This window comes from Prionailurus bengalensis, chromosome D3 (assembly GCF_016509475.1).
Source record: "Prionailurus bengalensis isolate Pbe53 chromosome D3, Fcat_Pben_1.1_paternal_pri, whole genome shotgun sequence".
Classification (NCBI taxonomy): Eukaryota; Metazoa; Chordata; class Mammalia; order Carnivora; family Felidae; genus Prionailurus; species Prionailurus bengalensis.
The window spans coordinates 29,076,536-29,104,041 of NC_057356.1; the positions used below are offsets into that span (position 1 = coordinate 29,076,536).

A 27,506-nucleotide genomic window follows, 5' to 3' on the forward strand; every position below is an offset into this window, starting at 1 on the left:
AGTTTTTTTTCCCCTGTGTATATACTTATACATGGGTTTTACAAAATTGGATCCAACAATATGATTTTTTGTTTAGTAACAACTTTCTTGAGATATAATCCACATACCATACAATTCACTCATTTTTTAAAAAATATGTTTTTTTGTTTGTAAGCAATCTCTACACCCAATGTGGGGCTCAAACCCACAACCCTGAAATCAAATCACATGCTCTACCAACTGAGCCAGCCAGGTGCCCCACAACTCACCCATTTAAACTGGTGTACAATCCAGTGGTTTGCAGTATATTCACAGAGTTGTGCAACTATCACCACAATCCATTTGAAAAGTTAGAGTAGTTGACTTATTTGTTTAAGTTTATTTATTTATTTGGAGAGAGCATGAGTGGTGGAGGGGTGGAGAGAGAGAGACAGAGAGAGAGAGAGAGAGAGAGAGAATCACAAGCAGGCTTCACACTGTAAGCGGGGAGCCTGAAGCAGGGCTCAAACCCACAAACCGTGAGATCACGACCTGAGCCAAAATCAAGAGTTGGATGCATAACTGACTGAGCCACCCAGGTGCCCCTTCACAATCCATTTTAGAACATTTTTATCATCTCCAAAGAAACCCATGCTCTTTTGCTGCCAACCTCCAGTCCCTCCCATCTCCCTAGCCCTAGGCAACTTCTTTTAAATTTTATTTGAGAGACAGACAGAGAGAGAGAGAGAGAGCGAGAGAGAGAGCAGGAGCAGAGCAAGTGAGTGAGAGAATACCAAGAAGGCTCCATGCTCAGCATGCAGACACAGGACACAGGACTCAATCCCCTGGGATCACAATCAGCTGAAATCAAGAGTCAGATGTTCGACCCACTGAGCCACACAGGCGCCCCAGCCCTAGGCAACTTCTGATCTACTTTCTGTCTTGGTAGATTTACCTATTCTGGACATTTCCTATAAACAGAATCATACAATATGTGGTCTTTTGTGAATGGCTTCTTTCACAGCATCATGTTTTCAAGGTTCATTCATGTTGTAGCATGACACATTCCTCCTGTTACATGATACATTCCTGTGGTTGCATGATCCTTCACTCCTGTTTCTTGTAAACAGCTTTATTGAGATACAGTTCACATACTCTACAATTCGTCTATTTAAAATGTCCAATTACTTTTGGTATATTCACAGAGTTGTGCAGCCATTACCACAAGCAAGTTTAGAATGCTATCATCACCTCAAATTTCATTTCTTTTTATGGCCAAATAATATTCCATTGTATGGGCATACCATTTTTATTTTATTTTTTAATGTTTATTTTATTCATTTTGAGAGAAAGAAAGAGCAAGGGAGAGAGGGAGAGAGAGACTCCGAGGCAGGCTCTGCTCCACCAACGCACAGCACAGAGCCTGATGCAGGGCTCCATCCCCAGGTTCGTGAGCTCATGACCTAAGCCGAAATCAAAAGGCAGTTGCTCAACTGACTGAGCCACCCAGGTGCCCCTATACCGTATTTTATTTACCCATTCATCGGTTGGTGGACATTTGTACTTTGTGGATATTATGAATAAAGCTGCTGTGAACACATGTTTTCATTTCTCTATGACACGAATTGCTGGGTCTGTGATAAACTACAGGTTCAACCTTTTAAGGAATTGCCAGACAAACCATGTGATTTTTTTTCAATCCTGACTTTCTCACTTAACATTAACCATGTGCTTTTTCATAAACTGTTAAATTGTTCAATGTTCTTTGAACGCTTGGCTTTTAATGTTTGCAGAGTTCCAATTCTTAATCAGTCCCCTGTTATTGGGCATCTAGATTATTTCCAATTTTCATATTATAAACAGCCTTTCAGTGAGCATTTTTGGGCATCAATATTTTTTTGTGAAACTTTTAAAAATATTTATTTATTTTTGTGTGAGAGAGAGAGAGAGCACAAGTGAGGGAGGAGCAGAGAGGGAGGGAGACACAGAATCTGAAGCAGGCTCCAGGCTCTGAGCTTTTAGCACAGAGCCCGATGCGGGGCTCGAACGCATGAACCTACTGAGCCACTCAGGCACCCCTGGACATCAATATTTTTATGCACCTCTGGTTATTTCTGAAGAGCAGATTAGTCAGACCATTGAATCAAAGGGCATAGGCAGTTTTAAGGCTCTTGGTACATAAAACCTTCCAAAAACCTTGTGTCAGTTTGCGCTCTGGCAAGTTGAGTTTGGGAATGCCAGTCACACACCACCTTATATTTTCATGGTCTCTTGAAGTCACCAAGGCAGGAACTTTGGAGATCTTTGACCCCATACCCAGCTCAACATGTAGCACACAGCACAAGTTCATGTTACGGAAATTAGCGTGAGCAAAGGAAGGCCCACGCTCTGCATTAACAGAAGCCATGGGATGGAGAGGAGGGTACAAGTGTCTGAGTCATCATGAAGACAGGCTCCACAGGACTTACCACCCAGCTGACATGGGGACTCACTGCAGACTCAAGTGGTAATAAAGCATCATGAGGCCAAGAACTCTCCACATGGAAGTTGAAGTGGCCAATGTGAGAGGAAGCCACATACCACAGTCACTTAGGGACAGACGCCAGTAGGGACGGGGTGTAGACTGGAGGCAAGTCTTTTGTACTCCACTCTGTGGGCAGCAGTCTTGATAGAAAGTGCTGGAAGAATTACCTTCACTGAGATAGCGAGGTCATCAAACTCTCTGTCCACTTGGATATCCTGAGGAGAAACCCATTACAAGGCAATACATTACCACCTTCTGAGAACTTTGCTGGTTTTTGCTGGTACACACAAGGTTTTGGAGAAAATCCTTAGGGCAGCTTCTCTCCTATGGATGACAATGTCATTAGTCCCCGAACTATGAAAATAGGGAAGGGAAGGGGCTCCGGGGAGCTCCTTGGAGTCTGTGATTTCTTGACCTGCAGGTTGGTTGCATAGGTCTGTGCTGTCTGTGGAAATTCACACCCCTTTCCATGTGCACTTTTCAGCATAAACGTTATTCCTCAATAACAAATGAAAAGGCACGGGGAGTGAGGGGAAAGATACTAGCACCAATAGTGTCTTTCTCTACATAGGCCTTTTCTGTGGGGTCTGCTATCTCATCCCATCTTCACAATGACTCTGGGTGGGAGATTTTAGCCTCATTTCACAGAAAGACCAGGCTGAGCCCTGGGAATGGTTTTACAAGAACTGTAAGGATTTAGAAGTATTTCCCTTACAGTTATTTATTTTTGAGAGACAGAGAGACAGAGCACAAGCAGGGGATGGGCAGAGAGAGAAGGAGACACGGAATCCAAAGCAGGCTCCAGGCTCTGAGCTGTCAGCCCAGAGCCCGACGCCGGGCTCGAACTCACAAACCGTGAGATTATGACCTGAGCCGAAGTCAGACGCTCAACCAGCTGAGCCACTCAGGTGCCCCGAAGTATTTCCCTTAAAACTGAGAAGATCTAGGCTAGGGAGATTAGACTAATAACAGTCAAGGAATAGGAAAATGGAACATTGCATCTAGACAGGTGTTGCTCTCCAATTCAGAAGATCCCATGTTGATGGACTCAGGATTTGGTCCCAGGCCTGATTCCAAAGTCTGTGGTGTTTCTGTTATGCTAAAAGCTTCTGTTAATAACCATACATTATATTGAATAAGCATGTATTTTTGCAGAAGTTTCATATATAATTCCTTTTTTTTTTTTTTTAACGATGGAATCCAGTGCTGACAGGAATTCTCAGAGCAAGCGGAAGATGGTCAAGGCATGCTACTCTCTGGCTTTGGAGCTGTAGAAACTGGGCAGGCAGAAGGAAGCAATAAGCAATAAGAAGAAGGAAGCATCAGTTGTCCCAAGCCTGAAGGATTGGAACTGTAAAAACGTCTCTGGAAAGACTTTGACACAAATCTGGTTTTAAATAAATGAGGGTTAGAATAAGCAGTGATTTGTGACTAGACTTCAGTTTAATAACTTGTGTTTGGGGATTCTCTCCTTAATGTTTTACTGCTTATATAATTTTCTCTATATATTTTTAAGTTTATTTATTTTGAGAGAGAGAGAGCGAGCGAGCAGGGGAGGGGGACACAGAGGGACAGAGAGAGAATCCTAAGCAGGCTCCCTCCTTTCAATGCAGAGACCAACATGGGGCTTGATCTCATGAACCATGAGATCATGACCTGAGCCAAAAGCAAGAGTCAGACACTTAACCAACTGAGCCGCCCAGGTGCCCTGAATTTTCTATATTAAAAAGGCACCATTGAGATGCCTCGGTGGCTCAGATGGTTGAGCATTTGACTCTTGATTTCAGCTCAGGTCATGATCTCAGGGTCGTGGGATTGAGCCCTGCATCAGGCTCCATGCTTAGCATGGAGCCTGCCTAAGATATTCTCTCTCTCTCTCTCTCTCTCTCTCTCTCTCTTCTCTCTCTCCCTTTGCCTCTCTCCCCTAAAAATAAAAAAAAAAAACCCACAACTGAATGAAAAGGAGTCTTAATCTCCCTCAAAGCCAACAAGTGAAACTTCCAGCACCAATATCCACCTGCAAGCAGAACAGGCCAGGGGGTGAGGTGGGTAAGTACTGAACCTTCAAATCCAAACATCAGTGAACAGTGAGCTAAGTGTCCTCTGAGGCAATTCTCTCTCAGCCAATGAAGAACCCAGGCATGAGTCAGAGATGAGACCGCAACGGTATCCCCCAGTCAGGAGTGGAAATAAAGCCACAGTGGCACTGTGACCCTCCATTCAGGCCTGGGGTGGAACTCAGACTTAGCCACACTGCGTATCTGAGCAGGACATGCGGTTTCTCTAATCCCTACTTTCTTCCTCTAAATGAGAACTCGTGGGGCTGTTGGAAGGATCACAGATGAGATTTATGAAAAGCTCTTACAGAGAAATCCAGCAGTTCTAGGGCAGACCCTGGATTATCCCGGACAGACTTTAGAACTCCAAAGCAGCCTTCGCCTCGCATGGGATTCCTGGACATCTGAGAAACACACACACAATTGAGAAAAACTGAGCCCAGGGAAGCTGGAGGTGGAGCAAGTCAAAAGGGAGGGAAGGATTCTTCATCTCTGATGACAAGTGCCTCAGGACAGCCCCACTGTCTCAGCTCAGAATTTGTCTCCACTGACAAAACACCCTGGGTGAGGCAGTGAGGCTGGGGAAGAGGGGAAGGGAGTATGCACTGGCTGAGCGCCCACCATATGCCCAAATCTGTGCCAGGTGTCAAAGATACGGACACACAAGGCACAGCTCTGCCTTTAAGGAATTCACCCATCACGGGGAGGAGAGGAAAAGGAAACATCATGAAAATGCAGTGTGATAAGTGCAATGAGAGTGTACATCAACTCTTCTGGGGAGTGAAGTTTACGCACCCGCACTGAGCTTTACGGGTGAGGCGGGCAGAGCTGGGTATTTCAGCAAGAGCAGGAGGAGCAAAACAAAGGGGAGAAATTGCATCATGTGCAGAAAATTCAGAGCAGCTTGGGGTGAGCGAATGAGCTTCAGCGGTGGAAGGCAGAGGGGCTGTGGCAGAGCCCAGAGCCCAATGTGCGGTGAATGCCATACTACTAACCTTGGATTTATCCAGAGGGGAGCCGTTGACAGGTTTAAAGCAAGGAGGGGACGGGAGCATGTTTCTGCTTTAGAAAGATCAACTGGCAGGTGAGAAGGAAGGACGAGAGATGGGAAATTCACAGGTCAATGGAACTTGAGGGGAAGTGAGAAGGAAGAGCAGGCAGCCCCAGCACCCTGCAGGAAGTAAGATGAAGGTTGGAAGGCAAGGAAAAGAGAGGGAGGAGTGAGCACTGGGCGCCTACTTCTGACTCAGTGAGGACCCCCCCCTCCCCCACCACCAAGAGGCAGCCCTTAGAGAGAGAGGATGCCTTGGGGTTGTGCTTTATGCCCATGGGACATCTAGGGGATGGTCCAGCAGGTGGCTGTAAATGGGGATCCAGAGCTTAAGAGAGGTCTGGGCTGCAGGGGGGAGCGTGGATGGGAGTGCTTCAGGGGGCTCTTCTTTTTCTTTTTCTTCTTCTTCTTCTTCTTCTTCTTCTTCTTCTTCTTTTTAATGTTTATTAGAGAGAGAGAGAGAGAGAGAGCGAGCACATGAGCAGGGGAGGCACAGAGAGAGGAGACAGAAGATCTAAAGTGGGCTCTGCACTGACAGTAGAGACTGATGCGGGGCTTGAACTCATGAACCATGAGATCATGACCTGAGCCGAAGTCTGATGCTTAACTGACTGAGCCACCCAGATGCCCACAGGGGGCTCTTCTGCCAGTTGATGGAGCTGAGAGCCAGGCAGGGCTGGATGCCCCCCAGGACCTGTCCTCTGAGCACAGTGGCCCACTTGGGCTTCACCTTCCATTGCACCCTCCCTTTTCCTACCCGACTGGCAATGCTGAAGAAAGGGAAACCCCATCTGTCACACAAGGCCTCAAGTAGGTCTGAGCATAGCCAACGGTACACCTGGGCTGACCCAGTGAGCTGAGAAGGAGCAAGGACAGTCGGGAGGTGGAGGTGACACTGCTGGGGGTTGGGGGGAGAAGGATGGACGAGGGAGGAGTCGGAAGAAGTGCCGGGGTCAGGTCAGAGGTGGGTGAGGGAATGGCAAGGGAAAGAAGTGGTCATAGGAGGAAGCCAGGAGGTCCCCTCTCTCATCTGGGCTCTAGAAATTTCGTGCCCTGCTGCCACTGGAGTGGGGAGATGAGGCAGGGGAGGGATCTGTGTGGGCACATACAGGCAGGTCTATGTTGGGGCCTGCCCCATCGGGCTAGCACTCACAACAAGAATCCTCAGTGTCTGGTTGACCCGGAGGCCCAGGCCCAGGCTCAGGGCTCCCACTGCAGAGATGCGGTTGTTGCTGCAACAGAAAGACATATGCATTTTGTTACCTTCCGAGCAGCTGTGTAGAGCCAGATGGTCCCAGGGTCCAAGCTGGTGTTGCTGGTGCATCCACCTGCTTGGGCTTCATGTTCCAGCCTCCACTGATGCCCCGGGGACCCTGGACAGGTCAGTATGTAAAAGCTGGATAACAACCCTGGTTCCCAGTGTTGAGGGAGATCACTCAGCAAGCACACCTGGAGCATCCCTCCCCTACTTTCCCCTCCCTTACCCCCCGCCCCCCACGACCCTGGGATCACGACCTGAGCCAAAATTGAGTTGGACACTCAAACAACTGAGCCACCCAGGCACCCCTCCTCCCCTTTTTAGTGAAGATGTTTTACATATATGTTTTCACTAGCAGCCCCCACCTATCCGTCAGGAATTATGAGCTCCAAGGTACAAGTGCTGAACTTGAGGGGCACCCGGCTGGCTCAGTCGATAGAGCCCGTGACTCTTGATCTTGGGGTCATGAGTTTGAACTCTTGTAGGGTGTAGAGATTACTTAAATAATTTTTTTTCAAACTAAAAAAAAAAAAACAAAAACCCAGTGCTAAACTTGAGTGAGAAGGAGGGAGCTGGGTGCTCTTGGATTGTGTCTCAAGCCCCATCGTGGGTAAACTGTGGTAGGCTTGGGAGTTGCTAAGGTGGTAAACAGCAACAGGATCATGGAGTCCCTGGTCCCTCAGGTGGCTATGGATCTGGAGACTGTGACACAGGGCCACCCTGTGTGCCTCACCTCATGTTGAGCTCTTCCAACACATTGTTGGTCTTAAGTGCCTCACCCACTGCAGATGCTCCAGGATCTCCAAAGCCATTGTATGAGATGTCCAGGACTCTCAGGAAGATGTTTGCCTAGAATGCAAAAGAGTGAAGCCAGGAGACCACCTGTGAAGTGGGGAAAGCCAGGGGTCACCGCCTCAGAGCCCGGGAGGCCCAGGGTGCAAAAAAGCATGGGCTGAGAGCAGAAGGTCAGAGGTTCCTGGTAAGAGTCTTGTGGCTTGGATGACGGTGACTGGGAGAACCAAATGACTGGAAGCACAGTACCAAGGGTGGTTGTGGGTGTGGATGATCCTCAGAGACTGAGAGGCCCACCGCTCAGCAGCAGACCCCAGGGACACAGTGGTCTGGTTCCATGACTGCTGGAGGCTCAAGGGCAGGTCCTCTGAGGCACAGAGCAGAATGACAGAGGGACTCCGGTGAAGGGCTTTGAGGGGGCTGTGATGGGGAGAAGGGCAGGAGCTTGTGGGTGCACTGGGAGGACAGAGCCTGACCCACCACCCTGTGGGGCAGGATCCCCAGGTCAGCCCCTGAGGAGGGGGGCAAGGCAGCTGCTGCTGTTCCCTGAGGAGGGCCCCACAAAGCTAGCCAGCACCAGGGGCATCCTGGCAGGGGCTAGGAGCCACACATTCCTGCGGCTTATGAACCACAACATCGAAGGAAGCAGGTGGGATGTTTAAGACTATGTGCTGGGACGCAGGGTGCAGGGCTGTCATCTCAGGGAAGCATCTGCATGTGCCCATAGCAGGCATGTGTCACCAGACTGCACAATGTCCCCCACCAGCCATATGTCTGTAATAAATGGAGAAGGTGTGCAACATTGAACTGCAGACCCTTGAGTAAGTGACATGAGAGTGAGCACGGTATTTCGGAGTCACGAAATGGGGCTGGGACAATTAAAATCACCAAACAAAATATTCTTTAAGCTCTGCTTGAAGGATCCAAGGGTCATTTCTGAAGAGCTGCAAAGATAGGAAGCTGGCACCTGGGAGACTGTCCCCACAGGACAGGCCAGAGGGCAGATGGGTGACAGAGGTGTTCATACCTCCAGTGCCCTGGCAAAGGCTACAGCTCCTGGTCCTCGAAGGTGATTCCAGTTTATATTAAGCTCGGTGAGTCCAGTATTTTCTGCCAGGGCTGGTCCAAGCATCTCCCCTTCAGAAACACCAAGACAGGCCTTATTCACTCTGTTCTTTCCCTCAAAAAATAATACTGATGACCGCTGTGCGCCAGGGTCTCCGCTTGGCACAACAGGCACCAAGTTGAACCCTATATGGGCCTGCTCTGTCCTAAAAGAATTCACATTTAATGGGGGAGAAGCAGTTGGCCCTTGAATAGCACAGGGGTTAGGGGTGCCAGCCCCTGTGCAGCCAAAAATCTGCATATAACTTTGACCGTCCCCCCAAACCTCAACTACTAACAGCCTACTGCTATTGGATTTTAGAAAGAAGACTTTATCGAGAACGTAAGGTGTTGATTAACACATATTTTGTATGTTATACATATTATATGCTGTATTCTTACAATAAAGTAACCTGAAGAAAATATTATTATTATTTTTAAAAATTTGTTTAATGTTTATTTATTTTTGAGAGAGAGAGAGACAGAGCGTGAGCAATGGAAGGACAGAGAGAGAGAGGGGGAGACACAGAATCAGAAGCAGGCTCCAGGCTCTGAGCTGGCAACACAGGGCCCAACGCGGGGCTTAAACTCACAAACTGAGAGATCATGACCTGAGCTGAAGTCAGACGCTTAACCGACTGAGCCACCCAGGCACCCCAATATTATTATTATTTTTAAACGTTTATTTATTTTTGAGAGACACAGAGAGAGATCGGGGGAGGGGCAGGAAGAGAGGGAGACACAGAATGTGAAGCAGGCTCCAGGCTCTGAACGGTCAGCACCGAGCCCCACGTGGGGCTTGAACTCGCAAACGGTGAGATCACGTGCCAAAGTCAGATGCTCAACCGACTGAGCCACCCAGGCGCCCCACCTGAAGAAAATATTAAGAAAATTATGTGGGGCACCTGGGTGGCTCAGTAGGTCGAACATCCAACTCTTGCTTTTGGCTCAGGTCATGATCTCATGGTTTGTGAGATCAAGCGCAGTGTCAGGCTCTGTGCTGACAGTATGGAGCCTGCTTGGGATTCTCTCTCTCCCCACTCTCTGCCCCTCCCCCGCTTATGCACGTGCTTGCTCTCTCTCTCTCTCAAAATAAATAAATAAAACTTAAAAAAAGAAGGAAAATCATAAGGGGAAATACACTTAAAATACTAGACTGTATTTATAAAAAAAATTGTGTATAAGTGGACCCACACAGTCAAACCCACATTGTTCAAATGTAAATACAACTTAATGGGATGTGTGGGACTACTACAAATAGTAGTACAACTACAAATACAACTACAAATGGGGATGTGTGGGAACAGTGTGGGGACTTACTCCCTTTTGAGGAGGGTCAGGAAAGTGAGGAAAAAGGAGATAATCTTGAAGACTGAGGGACTCACCAGGTGTGTGTGCATGCACAGTGGAGAACAGACATGGGAAAGAGCAAATGTGTAGAGGCATGTGGGAGCATAGAGCACCTGAGGAAATTCCCACAGGCCTGGTGGGTGGGGGGAAGCCAGTGAAATGAGGTAGCAGTGATGGACACTGGAAAGATACTGAGAGGCCATCAATGCTGGACCAAGACTTTTGGGCACAAACCGATTAGTAGGCAGGGAGGGCTTTAAGAAATGACAAGGCCGGGCTCCTTAGTGGCAGGTGTAGGGTATGGACTGGGGTAGGCAGGGGCAGGGTTAGAACCCAGGACACCAGTTGGAAGGCTTGTGCCATAGTCTATAGGCAAAAGGTGATGAGGCTGGTGCAGCTGTGTGCAAAGGAGACACTTGTGGTGGAGAAAGGAAAGAGGGAGCAGTGCAGGGTAAGAAACCCCGAGAGATTTTTAGCTTATAAAATGCAGAGAAGCCCCAGCCACCCATCATGCTCTCCACTCTGTCAGCATTCAGCCAGTCTGACCTGCTCCCATGCCTCTGGGCTGTCCCCCTGTGTAGAACTGTTGACCCCCTTCTTCACCTAGATAACAGCTCCTCGTCCTTCTAACCTGGGTTCATGACATCAGGAAGCCTTGCTTACCCAGCTGGGCTAGGCTGCCTCAGGCCCAAGTCCACTATGCTTCTATCCTTCCAGGCTCTGATCTAATGACCTCTCTTTGCCTGGCCAGTCTTTCCCATCAGCCTAGGAGTCCCTCAAGGATCTGAATTTGACTCCTCTCCATGGTCTCAGCTCCTCCTCTTGCAGGTTTAGTGAGGCTAGTTTGAAGAAATGCACGGAAGAAAAACAGATGCACTAATTAAGCAGAACTAGCCTGCTTGGGGGGTGCCTGGCTGGCTCAGTCAGTAGAGCATGTAACTCTTAATCTAGGGGTTGTGAGTTCAAGCCCCACCTTAGGTGTAGAAGTTACTTAAACATGAAATATTTTTAAGTTTATTTATTTATTTTGAGAGAGGGAGAGAGTGAGCAGGGGAGGGGCAGAGAGAGAGGGAAAGAGAGAATTTGAAGCAGGCTCCACACTCTCAGCTCAGAGCCCAACTCAGGGTCAATCCCACAAACCGTGAGATCATGACCTGTGCCAAAATCAAGAGTCAGAAGCACAACCTACTGAACCAACCATGAGCCCCAAAAATAAAATCTCGAAAAAAGAAAGAAAGAGAGAGGAGAGACAGAAAAGAAAAGAAAAGAAAAGAAAAGAAAAGAAAAGAAAAGAAAGACAAGAAAGACAGAGACAGGAAGAAAGAAGAAGAAAGAAAGAAAGAAAGAAAGAAAGAAAGAAAGAAAGAAAGAGAAAGAAAGGCAGAAAGAAAGACAGAAAGAAAGAGGGGCACCTGGGTAGCTCAGTCCAGTAAGCATCCAACTTCGGCTCAGGTCATGATCTCACAGTTGGTGGGCTCAAGCCCTACATCGGGTTCTGTGCTGACCTTGCAGAGCCTGGAGCCTGCTTCTGTGTCTCCCTCTCTCTCTGCCCCTCCCCTGCTTGCGCTCTGTCTGTCTCTCAAAAATAAATAAAAATGTTAAAAATGTTTAAAAGAAAGAAAGAAATAGAGAGAAAGAAAGAAAGAAAGAAAGAAAGAAAGAAAGAAAGAAAGAAAGAAAGAAAGAAAAAGAAAGCAAGCCAGCCTACTCCAGCAGGACCCACTGGAGCAAAATGCTTTGGCACCTTGGAGAGCTCCCTGCAAGGCTGCTAGGACTGACTCCCAGTGATGCCTTCCTGAGCTACGACTCTGGATTCCACACTTGCACTGGGTCTGACACGGCGGGTTCTCAGATACAGACGCTTCTAGGGCTGAGAAGAGAGAGTGGTGGTCTGCACTTTGTAGGGAAACCCTTCTTTCTGAACAACTAGAGGGTGAGGAGATTCTCCAACTTGCATGATTGGCCTCTTGAAATTCCCATACTTGGTCTTCATGACCTCTGTAGCCAACTATGAGGCAGGGGCTACCTTCGCCATGGGTCAGATCGGGAGATTGAGACCTAAGCTCTTCACCCCTCAAGGCAGTTGAGATCCCCACAGATCCCCATTTAGGGAAACAAAATGGTCCTGCTGAGTTTGTCCTTTTCCAAGATGAAGACCTCCGTACTCCGTATTTGTGCAGGCTTCACAGAGCTTTAGCTTCCGGCCCCTACTATCCTGGCTGTCTCTCTGGTGCTTACCTTTTCACTGTGAAGATCTGGGAGACATCTATACTTAGTTTTTTGGAAGTCTGAAATAAACTTCTCTCCCTGTTTTCAAGTTTATTTATTCATTTTTGAGAGAGAGAGAGAGAGAGAGAGAGAGAGAGAGTAGGGGAGAGGCAGAGAGAGAGGGAGACAGAAGATCTGAAGTGGGCTCTGTGCTGACAGCAGAGAGTCCAATGCAAGGCTTGAACTCACAAACCACGAGATCATGACCTGAGGTGAAGTCAGACACTCAACTGACTGATCCACCCAAGCAGCCCTGAACTTCTCTTTTAATTTCACAGACTTCTCATGATAATTCTCTTAGAAGGGAGGCACGTGGGTGGCTTCGTCAGCTAAAGCGACTGACTTCAGCTCAGGTCATGATCTAACAGTTTGTGGATTCGAGCCCCATATTGGGCTCTGTGCTGACAGCTCAGAGCCTGGAGCCTGCTTCAGATCCTGTGTCTCCTCTCTGTCTCTCTCTCTGTCTCTCTGTCTCTCTGTCTCTCTCCCCCCACACACCCCCCCTTGTGTTCTCTCTCTCTCTCTCTCTCTCTCTCTCTCTCTCTCTCAAAAAAAGATAATTTTCTTAGAAGGTAAATGGCTCTCTGGCAGTTAAATTCTAAGGCTGATTCTCAAAGGCCAAGGCTGGTACCATTCCTACCCTAAGCAGCTTGAGACAGAAAAGTGATTCCCAAACTTTCTTGATCAGATAAATCTCCTGGGGTACCCATTAAAGTGTAGATGTATGGGCATCCCCCCACCAAGATTCTGGTTCAGCAGGGCCAGGGCCCAGGAATTTGTATTCCTAACCCAGGGTCCTGAGTGATTCCTATAACTGACTGGAGTGCTTGAGGACAGACAGGTAGAAGTGCATGCTCCTGGCAAAGCTGATAGCCTGTGCAAAGGCCCCGGGACATGAGAGAAAGTGGTGAGATCAAGAAATCCCATCAAAGTGGATGTACCGTGAAGACAGTACTTGAAATAAAATCTTCATGTCTTTTGCCAAGATTTGTAAGCCTGAAGCTCTCCACTGCCTCTTCAACTCACAGCTTGGGCCCTCTCTCCTGGCTCACTAGCCCAGTCACACCAGTGTCTATCAGTCTGGGAAATAAGCCTGCATGTTTACTGTTCCTCTGCTTTAAATGCTCTCTCTCTCTGGTCTTGCTATTGCTGATTCCTTCCCACCCTGCGCATTTCAGCTTAAATGTCATCTCACAGAGCCCTCCCCAACCACCTCTCTATAGCATTCTTCTCTGAAATCATTCCTTTTGTTTATCTTGTGGCACCAATAATTGTAGAGAATTATCTAGTTAACGTGTGTTCCTTGAGGCCAGGGACTTTGTTTTGTTCACAACTGGGTCCCTAGTGGCTAAATTAGCACCCAGCACATGCAGCAGCAGGCCATGACTTCCGTGGAATGGATTAAGGGTTCTGCGTGGAAGGACAGGGAGAGGGGTAGGCTAAAGTGGAACATGGGAAATGGGAGCCAGAGTATGAATGTTCAGAATGGTCCTGCCAACCTTCACCCACCCCTGCCCCAGGAAGATGGGCTCAAGTGCCCCCATGGTGACCCTGGTCAGATGTTACCTGCTTGGTCATTCAGCTGGTTATAGCTCAAGTCCAGGGCTTTCAGGCCTGTGTGGGCCAGCAGGAGTTCAGCAAGGTACGGGGCTGCCTGCTCGTCTAGGCCATTTCCTGCCAGCTGTATCTTCTGCATGGTTGGGTTCACCATGAGGGCAGCACAGACAGCCTGGGCTCCCACTGCTCCCAGCTGGTTCTCCGACAGGTCCACATCTAGGGGTCAGCACCACTTCTCAATCAGTGGGATGCAAAGCCCGGCACCACCCTCTTCCGCCTTCCTCTATCCCCCAAACCTCCAGACCTGAGGCAGCAGAAGGGGCTTTGCAGCTGGACCATCCTGGGTCGCATGGTGACTCTGCCACTCACCAGCTGCATCTCCCCAGGCCCCCAGGCAGCTTCTCTGATGCCCACACCCACCCCACGCATCCACAAGCTTCTTTGTCAAGGGGTTAAAACCGCCTACTTCATGGTGCTGTGCAGGATGCCTGCGATGGAGATCCAGTCACCCTGTTGATGATTCATGCCTGGCAGCGATATAATACATCCACAGAAGTCTTCACTGATGCATTTCTGGGAACTGGCAATGACGGCCCAGGTGGCCATGCTTGGAGCATGTCACATACGCAGTTTCATTTAATACTCAGTACAACTCCAAGGGCTAAGTAGTATTGTTGGGGCCATTTCACAGATTGAAAAGTAAGGCTCAGCAAGGGTGAATGGCTTGCCCAGGGTCATCCCTGGTAGAAGGTGGCTCATCGGTGGTAGAGGTGGTGTTTGCATCCAGCCCCACTTCATTCCCACCCAGCCCTCCACCCTCTCACACTGTCCACCCCTTGGCTCTCTGTTGGAGGACCCTTTCACCCTGCATTTAGGCAATGGGAGGCCACCATATGGAGGGGGAGGTGCTGGCCAGCCAAGGAGGGGAGTGGGGAGTAGGCAATCAGGAGAGGAGTAGCATACAGCATTGGGGGCACCACAGAGATTCTAACTCCACCCCCATCAGCCCCACCCTGTGTTAAGACCCCTGCACCAGCAACACCAACAGGCCCCAAGTGAGAAGGCCCAGCTATGGGGGGAGCCCACACCCCTCAGGAAAGGGAGGACTCAAATGTGCCCACCAGCCCCAAACTCAGCACTTACCACAAATGCTGCTGCTTTTGCTTAGGGCACCTGCCAGGGCCTCTGCACCGGCCCCACAGAGCCCATTGTCTCGAAGGTCCAGCCGCTTGACACAGGGATTGGAGTTCAGTGCGAAAGCCAGAGCCCGGGCACCCTTGGACAAAGAGGGGCCTGAGGGGCCTGGTCTTTCCTAGGGGCGAAGGCCTCAGACACAGCTAGCCACTACCCTGGCTTGTTTCCAGGGCTCAGCCCACCTGGTGCCCTCCAACTGGAAGGCTCTCTCTTTCCCACATGCCCAGGAGACACCTGCTTCTCTTTTAGGCTTCACCCAGATCTCACTTCCAGGAGCCTTCCCTGACTGCCCCCCCCCCCCAGCAGGTTAGAGGTCCCCTGCAGGCCCCTCAACCCTTACACTGAATTCTGTCATAGCCTCGATCCTACCTGTCACCCAGATACAGGGGATGGGACATGCCTGGCACATAGCAAAGTTGGGGAGTGTGCAGTATGGGTTCAAGAAGGGGCCACTCCATGGCTGCTGCCTCTGAGGTCCTTTTACTCCAAGCCTGGCCCTGGGGTTTCCCCAAGGTTACCTGGGGCCCCAGGCCACGGTGCCGCAGGTTCAGCTCTGGGGTGCTCCCTTGGCGCAGAAAGCAGGAGGCGGGCACAACTCTATGGGCCTGGCAAGACCTCAGGTAGAGGGTGTCCTTGACCAGTACTCCAGGCCCATGGATGCCTGATAGGAGACAGGGAGATGATGAATGTAGATCCCTCTCTACACACAGTAGCCTCCTCCCCCCCACCCTCTGTCACCATCCAGTCCGTGTTTCCCTCTAGAAGCATTTCTTCCTCTGCTAGTAGAGACTGAGGCTCAGAGAAAGCAAATCCTTTCCCTAAAGTCACGCAGAAAGTAATAGCTAATCTGAGTAGAGCCAGGATCAGGACCCTGCCTGTCTGATGCCAAAGTGCATGCTATGTGTTTTCCACTGGGTTGCAGAACACGTATGTTTTGTGAACATTTTATGGGGGAAGAAACTGAAACAATTCTGTTTTATACATTCATTAGCTTAGTTGTTCCTGGGGGTTGGGAAAACCCAGCCCTGATCCCATTTCTGGGTAGGACACCCCCTCTTACACTGTTTGGTGGAGTTTTTGCATTTTAACATCACTTTGGGGGTGTTTTCTTCTTTTCTCTCTCTTTCTTTTCTTTCTTTCTTTCTTTCTTTCTTTCTTTCTTTCTTTCTTTCTTTCTGTTAAAGTTCATTTATTTACTTTTAAGAGAGAGAGAGCGAGCGAGAGAGCAGCAGAGAGGCAAAGAGAGAGGGAAAGAGAGAATCCCAAGCAGGCTCTACCCTGTCAGCTCAGAGCCTGACTTGGGGCTCAATCCCACAAACTGTGAGGTCATGACCTGAGCCGAAATCAAGAGTCCGAAGCTTAATAACCAACTGAGCCAGTCAGGCACCCCTCTTTTTTTTTTTAAGATTTTATTTTTAAGTAGTTTCTACACCCAAGATGGGACTCGAACTCACAACCCTAAGATCAAGAGTCCCCCACTCCACCTACTGAGCCAGCCAGGTGCCCCTGGAGGTGTTTTCTTTCTTTTTTTTTTTTTTTTCTCCTTTCCTTTCTTTCTTAAGCTTATTTATTTCTTTTGAGATTTCTTTTTTTCTTTCTTTCTTTCTTTCTTTCTTTCTTTCTTTCTTTCTGAAGTTTATTTATTTATTTTGAGAGAGACAGAGACAGTGTGAGTGGGGGAGGGGTAGAGAGACAGGGAGAGAGTGAGAGAGAATCCCAAGCAGGCTCCACACTGTCAGCACAGCGCGTGATGCGGGCCTCAAGCTCAAACTCATGAAACCATGAGATCAGGACCTGAGCGGAAATCAAGAGTGGGACACTTTACTGACTTCGCCACCCAAGCGCCCCTGGAGGCGTCTTCTAAAGATGGAACTCCTGATGCCGCCAGGAGCATTGTGGGGAGGGCACAGGACTGGAGAGACCACAGGCTGTCCTGAAGGTGTCCCACGGAGGGGTGCGCTCCCTGCTGGACAGGGGTCCCCTGCCTACTTGGCCCCAGCCTGCCCTCTGCAACCCTGCGGGATAAGCTCCCAGTTGAGGAGAAAGGCCTGCCCCCATCCCTGCCCGGGAGCACCTTCCGTCTCCTGGTCGGAGTCTGAATCAACTTCCGAACGCTGTTCGGCCTCCGGAGCTCCTGCAAGATGCCCAGCGGCCGCCGCCGCCGCCGCCGCCGCCGCCTCCTTCTCCTCCTCCTCGCCTTCATTCTCCCCAGGCCTTTTGTAGGGACCCCTCATAGTTACGCCCATTTGTCAGTGGCAGCAATGAGGCGGAGACTGCACCGCACAGCAACTCGAGCCCTTCCCCGGGGATGTGGGCGGACCCTCCGTCTGCGCCGACCAATTGGATATGCCGTGCAGCGAACAGGCGTCCGCTGCAGCCAATAGGAACGCTCCCCTCCCGACAGCCGTCGTCTGGGCAACCCAGGTGTTGTGGGTTGCTATAGAAACCGTCGCTGGCCTGGGTAGACCTTTAGCCTGCTGACAAGCTGAGCGGATGAGAGCGTGCTCCACGGTTTCAGCATCGGTCCCCCTTCCCCGCCTTCCACGGGCTGGGGAACGTGGCTGACTCCAGAGTCTGTGCCTTAGTCCCTGCGCTCTGCGGGCGCACGGCACGAGAAAGCCTGGGGAGCCTTGCAAAAGCCCCATCACCCTCCTCTCTGGAGCCAGAGTCACGCTCTCACCGTATGGCTGCCAGTTCTCTCTCATGCTCTGGCGTCTCATATGCTATTTGCTCCACCAGGAACATTCCTCTCCAAGTTTCCTTGTTGAACTTCAGAATCTGCAAGCGTCACTTCAGAGATCACTTTTTCCTGAAGTTTTTCTTCCTTTCTTTTTTTCTTTTATTAATTGTTTTGACGTTTACTTATTTTGGAGAGACAGAGAGAGACAGCGTGAGCAGGGGAGGGGCAGAGAAAGAGGGAGACACAGAATCTGAAGCAGGTTCCAGGCTCTGAGCTGTCAGCACAGAGCCCGACGCGGGGCTTGAACTCACAAACCGCAAGATCATGACCTGAGCCCAAGCCCGACGCTTAACCGACTAAGCCACCCAGGCGCCCCTTTCCTGAGGTTTTTCTTGACCCCTCCTCTGGGCTCCTGCAGTCCTCATGCTGCCCTCTCACAGTACCTATGACACTTGTCATTTCCTCCTCCTTCCCTCCCCCAAGGAAGTGAGGCCAGAGGGCAGGTTGCAGGGGCTGCTCCTCTCTGCCTGGCCCTGGGCCCCTGCAGAGGGAGAGGGTGGCAGGCCCTGGGCAGCTGGTGGTTGGGACTAAACCCAGGGCTGAGGGGTGGAGGCTGGAACCTGTCCCCAGTGGAAGTGTCCCTTTAATAGCTGCTGGCCCGCCGGCTTGGACGCCTGCTTTACCTCCTATTCAGCTGTGGCTGCAGCTGCTGTGCTGACTCATGTGCCCCAGCAGACAGCAGGAGCTGGAAGCATGGGCTCCCCGGGGGCCCTGGCGGGCTGGGGGCTTCTGGATTACAAAACGGAGAAGTATGTGATAACCAGGAACTGGCGGGTGGGCGCCCTGCAGAGGTTGCTGCAGCTCGGGGTCATGGCCTACGTGGTGGGGTAAGAGAATGGCTCCTGGGCCACACTGACTGGAGGGATAATGACTCTTAGTCCTGGGCTGAGGGTTGAGGGTTTGACTCTTCAGGGGCTGAGCTGGTGGTAGCAGAGGGGAGCAGGTGGGAACAGGGGAGCAAGTAGGCAGAAGGGAGGATCTTTGTCTGTCTGGAGGTCAGTGGATACAAGAGCAAGCTGTATGCTTGTGTACTCCTTCCTGTGTGTCCACCTGCCTCCTCTCCTGTGCCTTGTTGCCAGGCCCATATTGAGCTCTGCACACAGAGCAAGATGGGCCCCCACCCATACCCAGGAGGCCCCTGGTGGGGTAGGAAGTAGCTCCTGATGTTTGGGAGAGCTGCAGCACTAAGGTCCCCGATAGAGACCACCAATTTTAGCTGGGTCGGGGGAGTCTTTAAGGAGGAGTTGGGCCTAGCCAGGACAGGATGAGGGTGTTGGCTGGTGAAGGAGGGGGTGATGGGCATCTCCAAGCCCATGGGTGCCATGAAAGACTGGCTCTCTGATCATGGTTGGAGCTTCTGATCTGTGCAGGGTGTTTGGGATGGAAAATGAGGCTGGAGGGGAGCTGGGGGCCCTGAATCCTGGGTTGGGAGCCTGCAGGGTGTATGAGGAGAGAGGCTGAGAGGGTGGGTCCCACTTGCTTGCCATGGGCCAGGGACGTGCCACACTGCCCATCAATTCTTCCTAAGGTGGGCTCTCCTCGCCAAAAAAGGCTACCAGGAGCGAGACCTGGACCCCCAGATTTCCGTCATCACCAAACTCAAAGGGGTTTCTGTGACCCAGATCGAGGAGCTGGGTAACCGACTGTGGGATGTGGCAGACTTCGTGAAGCCACCACAGGTAGGTGCCATGGTTCTGCTGCTAGGCAGTGACACCTCTGATACCACCCTTGCAGAGAATGTGTGTGAGAGAGGCATGTGATGCCAGAGCAGGGTGCTGGCACCGTCATAGGGCCGGGCTTGGGAAGAGCCTTACAGAGGAGTGGTGCCTGGATAGGGCTTTCTGGGATGTGTAAGGAGTGTCTAGGAGGACAAGGGGACAGACCAGGAAGCCAGGCCAGAGGAACAGCCTTTACAGAGGCTGTACTTACAAGAGTGGAAAGTTTAGGAACTCAAGGCTTGAGCTTGAGGGTGGGGCAGGAGAAGCTTGGGGAACCAGGGCCTTGAGCTTCCTGAATGCTCCCCTCCCTGACCTGGGACACTCCTCCTCTGGCCCTCCCACGAGGCATTTCTGGCTCCTCCCTTTACCCAGATTGCCCACAGCCTCAGTTTCTACCTTTATCCTGCCAGTGCCAAAACTGTAACCCCAGTGACCACCTGCCTCTAGCACAGCTGCCTCCTGGGTGCACACCCACCACGTCCATAGAAAAATCATCTCCCTCCCCCAGTGTGGCCTCTCTTCATCCAATGAGGGCCAAAGCTGGACCTGTCCCTCCCTCTGACCATCCCATCTCCTAGTAGTTTTCACTGCTGCCTGTGTCGTACCTGTATGAGGCCGTGACCTTCTAGTGGGTAGTGGGTCCCCGGATGCACTCTACCCAGCAGCCAGCCTGAGCTGTCCTATATGTTATCAATCAGAGCTTGACAACCCTTGTTTCCACCCCGGGGAGACTTCCTTTCCATAGTGGTGGCCACCGAGTCCCTCCAGATCCTGACCGCTGTCACACCTGCTGCCTTCTCTCTTTCCTGGGTGTGCATTGCCCCAAACTTTCAGAACTCACACACACGGCGCTTGGATGCCAGCCACCCTGCCTGTCCTTAGCCACCGTTTGCCCAGGCAGAGTTCACCGCCTGCTCCACTGGCCCCTGACCATGTGTGCAACGAGGGGCCCGCCTCCCGACTAGCCTGGGCAGGCTCCTGGTCCAACTCAGCTCTGGATCTTCAGTGCCTGGAAGCAGGAGGCAATTGGAAAGTTCTGGTTGAAGGAATGAATACAAACATGGAAGATGCACTTGTCTCAAAGAGGCAGCTGTGGGCTTAGAAAAGGCCAGAAACCCAGCTGGCCTCTCTTCTCTATTTCAACTTGCCTCACTGGAGGCGCTCTCCTGGGGCAGAGTTGATGACTTGATGGGGCCAGGACCCCTTTCCCCACAAGCCAAGCTGCCAGCTTCTGGCCTCTCTCTTTTGGAGAGAGAAGCAGAGACTGACTCTGACACTTGCTTTCTAGGGAGAGAATGTGTTCTTCTTGGTGACCAATTTTCTTGTGACGCCAGAACAAGTTCAGGACAGATGTCCAGAGGTAAGGTTGCTCAGGAGCTTCCCAGCGGGTCCCTAGTTCCTCTGCCAGACCTGGGTCACCAGCCATGTCCTCCGCTCGCCTTCCCAGGTAACTGAGGGCTTAGTATATATATGCTACTGTATCCCAGGCACTGAGCGAAAACCTTTTAGTGAATCATTCCATTTAGTCTTCACAAATACCTTGCCTGGTAGGAATCACTAATGATCCAGGAGCACCTGGATGGCTCAGTCCGTTAAGCATCCTACTTCGGCTCAGGTTATGATCTCACAGTTTGTGAGTTCGAGCCCCACGTCAGGCTCTGTGCTGACAGCTCAGACCCTGGAGCCTGCTTCAGATCCTGTGTCTCCCTCTCTGCCTCTCCCCCGTTCACACTCTGCGTGTGTATGTGTGTGTGTGTCTCTCTCTCTCTCAAAAATAAATAAACATTTACAAAAAATTTTTAAAAAGGAATTACTATGATCCCATTTAAGATGAGAATCTCAGTAAGGTAGAGTCACATGTTCAAGGCTGCCCAGTCTCTGGTCCTCCAAGCAGTCTTCTGGAGTCTTCCACTGTAGCCCCCTGTGAGATATCCAGGCCCCTTCCCTTCCTGGTCCCACCTCTGGGCACCTTCCAGTTTGTCAGAACTGGGTATAAGACTCAGGTGAGCTCTAATAGAGCCCTTCCTCTCTTGTATGCACAGACTCTATTAATGTGTCCCAAGTCAGCTTCCATTTTTGTGGGCAAGCACGAAAACACCAGCTTATGCTGACCTCAGGGTCACTTATGATCTCTGGGCATTAAAAAAAATTTTTTTTAATGTTTTATTTATTTTTGAGAGAGAGAGAAAGACAGAGTGCGAGTGGGGGAGGGGCAGAGAGAGAAGGAGACACAGAATCTGAAGCAGGCTCCAGGCTCTGAGCTGTCAGCACAGAGCCCGATGCGGGGCTTGAACTCACGGACCGCGAGTTCATGACCTGAGCCCCACTCAGACACTTAACCGACTGAGCCACTCAGGTGTCCCGGGCAGTTTTTACAACTGTGGTCACACCAGAGTCGCTCATCCTATTCTTGTCTATTTCTCATCCAGAATTGCAGGTTTTCCACCTAAAATCTCCCCATTGTCCCTTGCCTAAGGGTGACCCATGGATCCAGCGTCTGTCACAGTGCACAGTGCTCTTCTCTCCAGTTATGGGTTTTTTTTTCCCTCAAATTTGTGTGTGTGTGTGATAAAATACATGTAACATAAAATTTACCATCTTACCCATTAAATAATTTTTTTTGTTTACTTTTGAGAGAGAGAGAGAGAGAGCAAGCAGGGGAGGGGCAGAGAGAGAGGGAGAGAGAGAGGGAGAGAGAGAGGGAGAGAGAGAGAGAGAGAGAGAGAGAGAGAGAGAGAGAGAGAGAGAATCCCAAACAGGCTCCATGCTGTCAGCTCAGAGCCCAACGTAGGGCTTGAATTCAAACCTCGAGACCATGACCTGAGCTGAAACCAAGAGTCGGACACTTAACTGACTGAGCCACCCAGGTGCCCCGCATCTTACCCGTTTTTAAGTGTATGGTTCTCCAATTGTGGATTTTTGTTTGAGCAGTTGGGACTCAGGACATAGCCTTGGAAGCCTACTTCCATGGTAACAGCTTTTTAAAATCACCTCTAACACGGGACACCTGGGTGGCTCAGTGGGTTAAGCATCGACGACTCGTGGTTTCGGCCCACATCATGATCTCACAGTTTGTAAGTTTGAGTCCTGCACTGGGCTCGATGCTGACAGTGAGGAGCCTGCTTGTGATTCTCTCTGTCCCCCTCTCTCTGCCCCTCCGCTGATTGCTCGCTCTCTCAAAGTAAATAAACTTAAACAAAAATTTTTAAAATCACATCTAACATTTAATTGCTTGCAGGGCTGGGGAGTAACTGTGTGGTCACCTGTCCCCTGTGTCCTGATTGTTGGTGCCACCACAGTTGCTGGAGGCATCACATGTCCTAGGTTGGCTCTGTCCACAAAGGATGTGAAGCATGTGCACAAAGGATGTGCTTACACACGGCAAACATACACGATGTCCTTCATTTTCTAAATGCTCAGAGGACATCTGATTAATGTTCAGGCTGTAGGCTGTCCTGAAAATTTCCTGAAGGCATCATTCTGTGTTTTCTGGATCCATGTGATTTGCCTCATGTCCCAGCTTCTAGGTCTTCCTATGAAACTACTGGAGCTGGGAAGTAATCAGATCTGACAACATGGCTTCTGGAGACTCACCAGCAATCCCGCCAGCTCTTCTCGGCGGTCCTGGTCATCCGGTCCTTCCCGACATATTGGCTGTGCTCCTTGGAGACTCACAGCCTTTAGCAAACAACTGCTGAGCCTCTTGGGGGCCAGGCCTGATGCTGGGCTTGCAAGACTCCACCCCCTTTTATCTCAAGGAGCTCCTGCACAGGCGGCCCAGCCAAGGTGGCAGGTCCCGTGATGGGGGCAGAGGCTGCAGCTGCAGACCCAGGGAGGCATGTCTGCCAGCTCAGGGCCTCAGGAAGGGTTTCCCACAGAACTCAAGGCTCAAGTGGGATCTTGAGACGGTCCAGGCAGAGGGAGCTGTATGAGCAAAGGCCCCAAGCTATGTGAGATGAGGCACCTCCAGGGTCACCTGCTGCTGAGTGGGGTTGGAGCCTAGATTTGGATTCGGGTGGCAAGGAGGTAGCCCAAGACCTCAGGGGCCCGGTGAACTCTGTGAAAGAGCTAAACTTGATCACAGGAGCATGGCAGAACTAGGGATGGTCTCTGCTGAATGAATGAGGCAGATGATGCAGAGGGCGGCCCCGTGGTGGTTCTCATGAGGTTCGATTGGAGGAGACGGTGGCCCAGCCAGGGTGGAGGGGAGGGGCGGACTCAGGACACAGGAGGCCCCACTCTGTCCTCTGCCCACGTATCACGGTCCCAACCCCACACAGTCCCACTGTCTCGTTTGGCTTGGAGTCCCCAAGTCCTTCTTGCCACCCTGGCACACCGCTCCTCCTTCTGCTCCTGAGCCAGGTAACCTGGACAATGGTGCTCACTGTCAGCCTGGGGCAGAACTGTGTCTGAGAGTGTGCCTTCCTCTTTGGGGGGTGTAGGACCCCCAGAAAGTTTGCTAGTCCCCCCTTCTGACTGATCGCCAGAACGCTTTGCCCAAGAATAAGTAGGGGAGGGACTAGCCTATGGTCCCTCAGCAAGTGTGTGTGGTCCTGCCACTTCCCTACCCAGCCCCCTCCAACTAGGTCCCTGCCCTTTGTTCACCGTGCCCCACCCCTCCACTCTGGCATGAACTAGCCCTTCCCAGAGTCCCTTCACCTTCCCTGTTCTGTTGTCTGAGGTGGACCAGAGGATCTGGGCCTCCGGCCAGGAGAGAGCTATCAGGAAGGAAGGAGGCTTGCTCTGCCTTGGAATGCAGCACCTGCACCCCTATCTGGCGGGGGGTGGGGGGTGGGGGTGCTTGCCACCTTCCTCCTCCAACCACCTCCTTTTATTTTTACGCTCCAGCTTTGCCATGTGCCCCCAAACTCAGGGACCTCTATGCAGCTAAGGCAGGGAGGGCTGTGTCCCTGCAGACTGCAAGACTGGGTCACAGAGGGGAAACAGTCCCCGAGCCCTTGGCAACTTTGCTTTCCCCACCTCAGCACCCTTCCATCCCGCTGGCTAACTGCTGGGCTGATGAGGACTGTCCGGAAGGGGAGACGGGGACACACAGCCACGGTCGGTAACTGTGGGCCCTGTCTTCCATGGGCTCCCCTGGGTGGGGGCTCCAGGGCCCGGGCTGGGACCCTGGGTGGTTCTTGAGAGCAGGCCTGGTGGTGCCTCTGCATCTCTCCTTTCTGTCAGTGGCCCCCTGCCCTGTCTCATCCCCCGGCCCTGTGGAGATTTGAGGGCCTGGTGTTTGTTTTGTATTCTCAAGGCATAAAAACGGGCCAATGTGTGGAATTCAACGGGACCCACAGGACCTGTGAGATCCAGGGCTGGTGCCCCGTGGAGAGCGGCACTGTGCCCATGTAAGTCTCTCCACCCACCCCCACCCACCTCCAGGACAAGGCCCCAGAACCCAGGAGTCTGCCCTTCACTTCTTTACCAGCAGGAAGCCCCTACTGGTCCAGGCAGAGAACTTCACCTTGTTCATCAAGAACACTGTCACCTTCAGCAAGTTCAACTTCTCCAAGTAAGTGTGGGTGTGTCCTGCTGGCCCCAGACCCTCCTTGTGTCCTGTCTTACCTGACCGTCTGTCCCATCCCCCACCCCCACCCCCAGGTCCAATGCCTTAGACACCTGGGACGCCACTTATTTCAAGCGCTGTCGCTACGACTCACGCTACAGCCCTTACTGCCCTGTGTTCCGCATTGGGGATCTCGTGGCTGCAGCTGGAGGGGTCTTTGAGGACCTGGCATTGCTGGTGGGTCCATGGGGGAAAGAGTTCCAGGAAGGCTCAGGGAGAGGGTCCCGGGGCCTGCGTGCTGGTGAAGCAGCGAGCAATGTGCTGTGTGCAGGGAGGTGCTGTGGGCGTCCGAGTCCACTGGGATTGTGACCTGGATGCTGGGGGCTCCGACTGTCGGCCCCACTACTCCTTCCAGCTGCAGGAGAGGAGCTACAACTTCAGGTGCGGCCCCTACTGCCCTCCTGCTGTTCCTTAGCCAGGTCCCCCCACTGTCCTGTGGCAACCAGGACTGGCCACACCCTGGCCCAGCTCTCTGGAGATTCCATTGTGTGTGTGAGGAGGGCCCCAGGGGCAGGAGGGGTGTCCTAAGCTCTGGTCCCCCAGCACAGGCTCTGTCCAGCTTCCCTCCTGATCCCATCCCCCTTCTGTTCCCTGGGACTCCTCAACCCCCCCCCCCCAGCCCCTCTCCCACCCCACCCTGCCTCTAGCACCTCCCTCCTCGGCTGGGGGGGGGGGTTCTTTTTTACTTTTCCCTTAGGTCTTATCTCAAAAATTTCAAAAACCTACATAAAAATGCAAAGCCATATACCCTCTATCTGGGTTCACTAGGGTTTTTTTGGTTTTGGTTTTATTTTTTATCATTTTGCCACATTTGCTTTCTCTCTCCCTCTCTAGAACGAGCTGGATATAGTTAGATAGATTTCAAAGGGAAGCATTTTAGAGTAAGTGGCAGACATCTGACACTCTTCCTCTCAACACTGTCCTGAGAATGAGGACCTTACCCACGTGACCACGGTACCACAGTCACACTCAATAAATTTAACATTGGCAGAGTAAATCGAATATTTACTCTGAATTTCTCCAACCATGCCAATAATAGTCCTTTATCTTTTTATTTTCTGATCCAGGATGCTTTCAGGGATCTTGTGTTGCATTTATTGTCATGTCTTGGAGTCTCCTAAACAGATCTCCCTCAACCTGCCGGGAATCCTTGTCACTTCCTGTCACCTGGTCATTGTCACACATACGTGCACACAGCCCCCAGGCCTAGAGACCATGTCCCTTGACATTGCTCACTGGGCTTTTCCTGGCCTGGCTTCCTTGACCTCCCCGGCCCTTTGCAATGATGAGGGGCTGGCTCCCTACCCACATTCTGCTTCCTGCACCTCTGTGCTCTTACCTGTCCTACTTTCTCTGTCTAGAACACTCCTTCCTGACCCCTGGAAGACCAGCCTCAAAGTATCCCTTGTAGAAAGCCTTTCCCACCCAGTTTCTAGGGGTAGTGAGTTCCCCCTCGCCCTTTGGACTGACACAGCCCAGATCTTGCCTCCCTACCTGCCCCCTCCCCCAGTAATAGTGTCTATGTAGGGATCCTGCTGTCCCCTCTGTCCCCTCAGCAGGCAGGGAGCTTCTACGGGGCAGGTCCCAGGTTGCCTTTTCCCTGGGTCCTCAGCAATGGCACAGGGGGAGACAGCTGGGGATGGGGGGTTTTAGAATCAATGGATGGGTAAGAAGGAGGCCTGGGAGGACCAGCCCAGCCCAGGAGTGGCAGCAGAGCAAGCCACCAGACTTTCCTACCCTCAGGACAGCCACTCACTGGTGGAAAGCCTCAGGTGTGGAGGCTCGGAGTCTGCTCAAGCTCTATGGGATCCGCTTCGACATCCTTGTCACTGGGCAGGTAGGAGGTGTTGGGTGAAGGCAATGGGTGGTAGGAGTAGGAGGGGGAGACGGTCATAGCTCTAGAGGCTCAGCCCAGGTCGGTCTCAGGCAGGGAAGTTCGGCCTCATCCCCACGACCATCACTCTGGGCACCGGAGCAGCTTGGCTGGGTGTGGTGAGTCTGACTAACGTGGGCTCCCTTTGGTTGCAACTGCGTGCCCAGGCCTGCCCAAGTGCATACCTGAGCCCCACCCCCCGCCCCCCACTCCTCTCCCGTGCATAACGTTGTCTTGTGGTGAGGGCCGGGGAGGTGGTAGAAGGGCAAGTTGAGGGCCAGGGCACAGGTCTGCCCTGCCTTTCCCAGATCACCTTCTTCTGTGATCTGCTGCTGTTGTATGTGGACGAAGAAGCCCATTTCTACTGGAGGACCAAGTATGAGGAGGTGAGCCACGGACCCGTCCAGATCCTTGGGTTCTGTTACACTTTGGAGGATGTTGGTCAGAGCCCTGATATGATGTTCTCATTTGCAGGCAAAGGCTCCGAAGG

General features: G+C 51.5%; 2 protein-coding genes across 3 annotated transcripts; one reads left to right on the forward strand and one right to left on the reverse strand.

The window, feature by feature from the left end:
- Window positions 1–1,962: 1,962 nt before the first annotated feature.
- On the reverse strand, window positions 1,963–17,425 carry LRRC74B (leucine rich repeat containing 74B). Of its 2 annotated transcripts, none has more exons than XM_043558155.1 (9): window positions 17,188–17,421; window positions 15,632–15,774; window positions 15,063–15,195; window positions 13,929–14,135; window positions 8,668–8,777; window positions 7,582–7,697; window positions 6,744–6,822; window positions 4,848–4,943; window positions 1,963–2,697 (listed from the first exon to the last, which is right to left on the reverse strand). In XM_043558155.1, the coding sequence occupies exons 1-9, from the start codon at window positions 17,357–17,359 to the stop codon at window positions 2,548–2,550; spliced, it is 1,206 nt and encodes a 401-aa protein (XP_043414090.1). In that variant the 5' UTR covers window positions 17,360–17,421; the 3' UTR covers window positions 1,963–2,547. The 2 variants fall into 2 exon arrangements, 1 of the variants encoding a protein (XP_043414090.1); XR_006293920.1 differs by lacking the exon at window positions 1,963–2,697 and adding an exon at window positions 5,535–5,710 and having other exon boundaries at window positions 4,847–4,943; window positions 17,188–17,425.
- A 758-nt stretch (window positions 17,426–18,183) lies between these two features.
- On the forward strand, window positions 18,184–27,502 carry P2RX6 (purinergic receptor P2X 6; the record flags this gene model as incomplete). The annotated part of the gene is made up of 12 exons (XM_043559176.1): window positions 18,184–18,680; window positions 19,382–19,532; window positions 20,860–20,931; window positions 24,557–24,632; window positions 24,832–24,925; window positions 25,009–25,089; window positions 25,179–25,320; window positions 25,415–25,524; window positions 26,887–26,980; window positions 27,070–27,135; window positions 27,325–27,402; window positions 27,491–27,502. Coding segments are annotated over exons 1-12 (1,110 nt in total), but the record flags the coding sequence as incomplete, so codon positions are not given.
- Window positions 27,503–27,506: the final 4 nt, after the last annotated feature.

Bases quoted from the DNA above. Each gene is read 5' to 3' on its own strand.
- LRRC74B (XM_043558155.1), bottom strand. From the start codon at position 17,359: ATGGGCGTAACTATGAGGGGTCCCTACAAAAGGCCTGGGGAGAATGAA. The intron at 15,775-17,187 runs GTGCTCCCGGGC...GTCTCCTATCAG, and splicing joins CTCCGACCAGGAGACGGAAG to GCATCCATGGGCCTGGAGTA. The intron at 4,944-6,743 runs GTGAGTGCTAGC...TGTGTTTCTCAG, and splicing joins AGACACTGAGGATTCTTGTT to ATGTCCAGGAATCCCATGCG.